The following is a 7,120-nucleotide window of genomic DNA, read 5'->3' on the forward strand; positions in this document are numbered from 1 at the left end:
CAGGAACATGTGGTGCCGGTTTGGTCCCCCAAGCAGCTTGTTCTGGAACTACAGGCAAACTAGTAGTAATATGTAAGTACCTAAAGATCTGGGTGGTGCAGGGTGGTGCCTCATTGATATGCAAATGCACCACCTAAGGAGCCGAAAAATTATGCAAAAATATGAATATAATATATACATATATATATATTCATCTCATATACTCATCACCCGGATCTTGAGGTACCTCCGACTTACATATTACTACTCGCTACAAGCAAAATAAGACGAGTATTTACGGAAATACCATACGTCTCGGAAAGATGGTTATGCTGTGTCTAAATACATTAGTTACAGCCAACTGTCCGTCCGGTCCCAGAGCAATACCGAACGGGTTTGGGAAGTTACTAACGCCGGTGCGGACAAACTCCCCCCGGCTGGTGAACATGTCCACCCGCGAGTTTCCCTGGTTCGCCACGATGATGTTACCCGAACTGTCCGTACAGATACCCCGGGGAAAACCGAATGTACCTTCAGCCTTGCCACGGCTTCCAAATTTGAACTGCAAACTTCCAGAGCCCGTGTACAAGTAGACATCGCGGGACCGAATATTCGTGACAAGGACGCCGCCATCTTTGTTTGTCGCGACATATTCAATTTCTAAGTCTTCTTCTTCTCCAAATCGCCGTTCGAACGTGCCGTTCGTGTGGAACATCCACATCTCACCCGAGGTGTCCACGATAATCTTGTTGTTGTTTGGATCAACAGCGATATTTGGGTACCAAGTCCAGCACGGTACGTCAAACATGGTCAGAGGCAGACCATATCTATCGTATTGTACCACATATGTAACTTCATCTTCACCGATGTAATGTCGCCCCACTACCCACACTAGACCATCACCGTCAATAGCGACATCGCCCGGTAAGATGTCATCTCCAACTGCACCGGGCAATACCGTAGAAAAGAGGCGGAGAAACTCTCCAGCCATGCTGAAGACTTGAACTCGTTTGTTCTTCATATCAGACACGAATATCTCGTCAGAAGACAGCGCTACTCCGCGGGGATCCCTGAATTTTCCAGGCTCTGATCCTCTTTCGCCAAACGTGATTTTTGTACTCGTTTCTTCACCAAGAGAGCTATTGAAAGAACTCATCTGTGAACAAAAACAAAAACAGACATGTGATTCCTGATAAAACTTTAAGATACAAAACTCAAAGTATTGTACGCATCGTTTTAGTGCGTCCCAATGTCCTGTGGTACTAATTTTTGGATAAGAACATATTAGTTCAGGGACAAATTTGACTCCAATTCAACTTAAATTCGTTTCGATTCGCATAGAAAGGTATGCGTGGCCTAAATATGGTCAGAGTGCCACCCGTGTCAGCCGAAACTGGTCGGCTGGTGTTCGGGGAAAGGTTGTGAATGTGTGATAGGGACATAAGAGACATACCTACCTTTTGGTTTTGATTGAAGTGCGTGTATATACCGGCAAGGGTCCCACAGAACGTCACCAGGACTAGAACGATAGCTGCCACTAAAGCAACGCACACCCGGCGATATGTACATGTACACCCTGGATAACAAGCGACACATCAATAGAAAAGATGTAGATGGAATATCTGGTAGGTATAATGTATAGCTTACCCAAGCTCGAATCGATAATACGACAAGGCTTCTCCAGACCCATTTCCAACCGTTTTGCACCCATTAAAAAGGATGAATAGACATTCTATTGAATTTCACATGGAAGTCCTTTGGGGAGTAAAGATAATGCTAAACTAGTAAAAAAAGATGTTTTGTAACTTAGATGTAACTTACCCCTTTCTTGGGGAACATTTGGCACGTACATGGGGTTTGGATTCAGGGCGTTTTGTCCGTACATTGGATTCGGAAGCAGAGCGTTTTGTGCTAACGATGATCTCTGGATCGCGGCATTCTGTGCATGCATATGCGGCATATTGTGAACATGTCTAGCTTTTGTTGTGCCATCATCATCATCATTATCATCATCATTTGTGGACTGATGGCATCTCGGGATATCGTCACTGATGCTTGTAGACGGTTTTGGTTGTGCCTGACTTGAATTTTTCTCAAAGACCACGCCATGTTGGTCCATGTATGCAACAGCATATGGTTCAATATCGGAATCCTCGACCAAAGCATCAGCTGTCTGTCCCATGGGATCAGCAACAGCATCTTTTACATCATCATCAACACCATCATCATCATGGCATGTGGTAGCACGTGGCTCGGTGCAGGTATTTGATAGTCTGCAAGAGGGTTTAACTGCTTTCTGTTGTGTAGACGTAGATGCACATGGTTGGATGCAAGGATTGACTTCAGTGGCTTCAGCGTGAACGTTTGGCGTGGACATCGGGACTTGTTGTGGGTACATGGTATTCGGGTTCCGGATGCTTTCTGCCTCAACCCTATCGGAGTTCATGCTGCTATGCTTGTACATAGGATTCGGGTTCCTAGCGGTCTTGTCCGGTACGTTGTTTTCATCCTGCTGTGTAGATGTACATGGGCGAATGCAGGGATTGCCTTCAGTGGCTTCAGCACGAACGTTTGGTGTTGACATCGGAGCTTGTCGCAGGTACATCGGATTCGGATTACAAACGCCTTCTGCCTCAAAGTTGCTTTGTTGTTTATACATAGGATTCGGGTTCTTTGCGCTCTTGTCAGGTACGTTGTGTTCGTAACCAACGTCCGACGTCTCATGATTGACAGGTGAGCACGGAACGTCATCACCGCAAGCAGGGTTCCCACTTCCGGTCCGCAGGCTTACTTCCGCCATATCCTCTCGCGAGAGTTGGCGCGTGGTGACCGCTCGTGACAGGGCAGTGGTTACTCTCCAAGCAGAGGTTTAGGTTTGTATCTTAGCTGGGACACACATATTGTCCAAATTTCATTTTGTTATGGAATGTACCAAATATGATGTTATACGTAACAAGCTATTTACATTTCTCGAATCAAGTACCATAGCTTTCAAGAGTCTTGATGTTGGGGACAGATTTGAATATATCTTTACGTGTAATGGTCCCCACAACGCAAAAATAGGTAGATATATAAAGGAATGCTTTGCTATTAGAAAAAATACCGAAACTTGTGATTAGCCCACTCGATTGTAACACTTTATCAAAGACTTGTGATATCCCTTATTATTTAAATGATTATGATATAGATATGTTAGGTTTTATTCGACATTAGGTCTTATTCAACACACTTATTTTATTGTTGTTACTCTCCTTATGTAGTTTGCCATACATTGTACCATGTGCAATTGTCGTGCAATAAAGTTCTTCTTCATATTACAAATGTTACAAACAAGGCAAATAAGTCGCTCGGGTTCCTGCGAAGAAACCTACAGGTCATCGAAATGGAACAAAAAAATTGAGACAATTACAATAAAATGACTCACCTACTATGTGCGTCACATGTTCTATATATCTAATTGAAAAGTAGCAAAAAATTAATGTTTAATCAAGACTTTCTTTTCATTTCCTTCATGGCGTACTTCTAATCAAAGTAGGAACGATTCTCTTCGTTTCAAACCCTGTGAAATTAATAGGCGTGGGCGTCATTCATTTCAGCTACGTTTGAATCAAAAGCATGATTGAAAAATATACATCAATAAATTCAGAAGCAATTTTCAAATAGCAAGAAGCAGACAATTTCAATCACGTGAGCATTTTGGACCACCAATTTTTTTATTTTTTTATTATTTACTTCAGATTCACCTCAAAACAAGGCTCGTGAGAGCCACTTACATGTTTCGGGTTACAGTGATGACTGCGTGGTCAGATATTTGTTCACCCTTGATTTAAACCGTTGGAGGTTGTAATTAGCGGTGAAACATTCACGGGGAAGCTTGTTCCACAGTGAAGTGGTTCTGGGGAAGAAACTGTCTGCATGAAATTTTCTCTTGACTGATGGACTATTGAGGAAGAAAGGGTGATTTTCTGCTGTTAAGATGGCTAAGCGAGTTCTGGCAGAGAATGTTCTGAGTGGGGGTACAAGGGAGTAAAGTCAATAAAATCAATAAAGAATATGAAATTCAAAAATTACATCAATACATTCACCGCCTATTCCCAATAACAAGCATCAGTCTGAATTTCAATCGACGGTGTTTTTTTTACGCAATTGCTGAAATTAGCTTTTTTTCTTACATTAGGCCATGTTGATTTGATTATATGGATGATATCCTCTGGGAACCCCAAAACTGATGCGCGCGTGCGAATAAAAAAAAAAGTTTTGCAAAAAAAAAAGTTGCTTTCATTATGAAATCTGCGTGGTCATGAAGGTTGAAAAAATGACACAGAGTATGGTTTGGTGAATAATCTACTCTTTTAATTCATTTCTCTTTACATTTTCGTCTTTTTTGTTTGATTTTGGCATTTTGCGACATTGGTATCATTTTTTAATATTCTTTTTGCAACTTACGGTATTTATTTGCTCATTTTGCAACTGTTTTGTACGATTTACAGTATGGTTGAAAACTTCTTTTTTTTTGAAACGGCCGAAAATTCATGCGCGCGCGGATGTCATCCATATAATCAAATCAACTTGACCTTACTATGCTCATCATAAAGGGACATAATATGCATACGGGGGGGGGGGCATTATACATATTTCATGTTTTCTTATAGAAACACCGATGTAGAAAAAAGGTATTCTGGGCATCCGGTTTGTTTTGTTTGTGCATCACCACATATAGAGTATAATTGTATGAAGAAGAACTTTATTGCATGGCAATTGTACATGGTACAATGTATGGCAAAATTAACACCTAATTACTAAACATATAAACGTAAACATATAGCAGAGGGGTCGTGTGGCGTAATGGCAGAGTGCTAGACTCGGAACCAATAGGTCCCGGGTTCAAGTCCTGATATGCCACCGATCTTGTGCCCTTAGAAAAGGTACTTCACACGACTTTTCTCACCTCACTCAAGTGAAAATGAGTAATGTATTCTATTGTCCCCTGTGTCGGTGGCAGCATTAATATAAGGCCATGTTGATTTGATTATATGGATGACATCCACGCGCGCATGAATTTTCGGCCGTTTCCAAAACAAAAAGTTTTCAACCATACTGTAAATCGTACAAAACAGTTGCAAAATGAGCAAAAATATACCATAAGTTACAAAAAAAGTTAATAAAAACTATATCAATGTCGTAGAATGCCAAAATCAAACGAAAAAAGACGAAATTGTAAAGAAATGAACTTGAAGACTAGATTATTCGCCAAACCATATTCTGTGCCATTTGCTCAACCCTCATGACCACGTAGATTTCATAATGAAAAGAACTTTTTTTTTTTGCAAAACTTTTTTTTATTCGCACGCGCGCATCAGTTTTGGGGCTCCCGAAGGATGTCATCCATATAATCAAATCAACATGGCCAAAGTTGCAAAAACTTGAGTGTGCTGCCACCATGTCGTGTGATTACATGTTGAAATATATTTTAAAAAATACGATAATACAGTATATAATCAAGTAGGGCTAATCATGAGTTTCGGCTTTTTTTCAACAACAAAACAGATAAGCATTTCCTGGCGAGAACAAAAACGTTTTCACCATCTTAGTGTTCGTCTTAAATAGAAGATTCCATCCATTAAAAGCGGCATTTTTTCTTATTATTTGTTTCTAGATTCTCAATACTCTGGGGGTATCACGGTGCCCATGGCACGGACAAACAGACTGTACAACTCGTTCCTCCATTGCACAATCAGACTGTACAATAGCGAAATGCAGACTTAGTGTTCTTTTGTTTCATGTCCCACTCCTGTATGTAATTGTCTTGTGCGTTTCTTATACTTAATAATATGTAAGGTCCACACAATTCAGGAGTACTATGTACCCCTGCTATGTTGACTATTCTTAATAAAATTGAAAAATTGAAATTGAAAATACTTTTTTAAGAGTTAAAGACACACATCCTATATCACTGCAACATGATTAAGTATGAAATATTTCGAAATGAAGAATGCGGCAATAGATATCATTACCAACGACGAGTAATTAAAAAATATACTTACCTTTCGTATTCACAGTGCGGTAATGGTAATCATGTGTTGAATAATATACGTGGACTCTACGACGTTTTCAGGATCAGTACAGATGTGGGTTAAGATAAAACAAACAAATAAAGAAACAAACAAACGAAGAAAGGACTTGGCTAGGTACTTTTCAGCAGTTCCTCTGTGAGTGGCTTCTGTTGACTGAGATGTAATGAAGGTGAAGGTGGGTGTGCAAATGACATGAAATATGCAACAATTTTTTTATTATTTTTTTTTTATTCCGAAACATGTAATCACAAGACGTGGTGACGACACACTCAAGTTTTTTCAACTTATATTAATGCCGTCACCAACACAGGGACAGTACAGTACTCATTTCCACCTGAGCGAAGTGAGGAAAGTCGTGTAAAGTGCCTTTCCCAAGGGCACAAGATCGGTGGCATGTCAGGACTCGAACCCGGGGCCTCTGGTTCCGAGTCGAGAACGCTGCCGCTGCGCCACACGACCCCACAATTGGGAACAACCACTTATTCGTGAGGGTTTCAAACGTGAACTGAAGAAATATGCATGATGTTCAGTTTTCAGCTTCCATTGATTTGTCACATTTCATGGTATAGATAAATTTAACTTTCTTCTAGAAAGTAACAAGTAAAATCTGATCGAGATTTTATACCTCCGGGCTTTTTATTGTATATTTTTATGTAGGGTTGTAAACAAAGAATTTAACGAGACCGGACACCCCTCTGTGTGAGGGGTCATATACGTGGACCAGACCGAGAATAGCTTAAACACGCCAAAGGTCAACGGTCGCGACCACTTTCACACTCAAAGGGGTGTTTTGGGGCCACCAAAAGGCACCATTTTCACGCCCGAAAACACATATACAATAAAAACAAAAGAATGTACATCGTCTGCAGCCCAATAGTAAAACATATACCGAGTCTCAAAAGGATCCGTTCACCCAAACGCTAGAAACAGCTGCGAACATGAAAATCTAAATCACTCTCACAAAACCCTTCCGCGGAAGGATGTCTCCTCCCCCGGAGGTAAAAACGCTGTGTACAAATAGGTAAATATATCAAAGAATTCGAATGAAAGCTCATCTCCGTTGGTAT

General features: G+C 40.7%; 1 protein-coding gene across 1 annotated transcript; it reads right to left on the reverse strand.

Annotated features, from left to right (window-relative positions):
• Nucleotides 1-274: 274 nt before the first annotated feature.
• Nucleotides 275-2,779, reverse strand: LOC109475747. Its single transcript, XM_019776508.1, has 3 exons — nucleotides 1,801-2,779; nucleotides 1,437-1,555; nucleotides 275-1,135 (listed from the first exon to the last, which is right to left on the reverse strand). The coding sequence occupies exons 1-3, from the start codon at nucleotides 2,777-2,779 to the stop codon at nucleotides 275-277; spliced, it is 1,959 nt and encodes a 652-aa protein (XP_019632067.1).
• Between the last annotated feature and the right edge of the window lie 4,341 nt (nucleotides 2,780-7,120).

Source organism: Branchiostoma belcheri, unplaced genomic scaffold, assembly GCF_001625305.1.
Source record: "Branchiostoma belcheri isolate BF01 breed outbred unplaced genomic scaffold, Haploidv18h27 scaffold35, whole genome shotgun sequence".
NCBI lineage: Eukaryota > Metazoa > Chordata > Leptocardii > Amphioxiformes > Branchiostomatidae > Branchiostoma > Branchiostoma belcheri.

Excerpts from the sequence above, each read along its gene's own strand:
- LOC109475747 (XM_019776508.1), bottom strand. The coding sequence starts at position 2,779 with ATGGCGGAAGTAAGCCTGCGGACCGGAAGTGGGAACCCTGCTTGCGGT. Across the intron at positions 1,556-1,800 it reads AAATGTTCCCCAAGAAAGGG|GGTGTACATGTACATATCGC; the intron begins GTAAGTTACATC and ends CTTGTTATCCAG. Across the intron at positions 1,136-1,436 it reads ACTTCAATCAAAACCAAAAG|ATGAGTTCTTTCAATAGCTC; the intron begins GTAGGTATGTCT and ends TTTTGTTCACAG.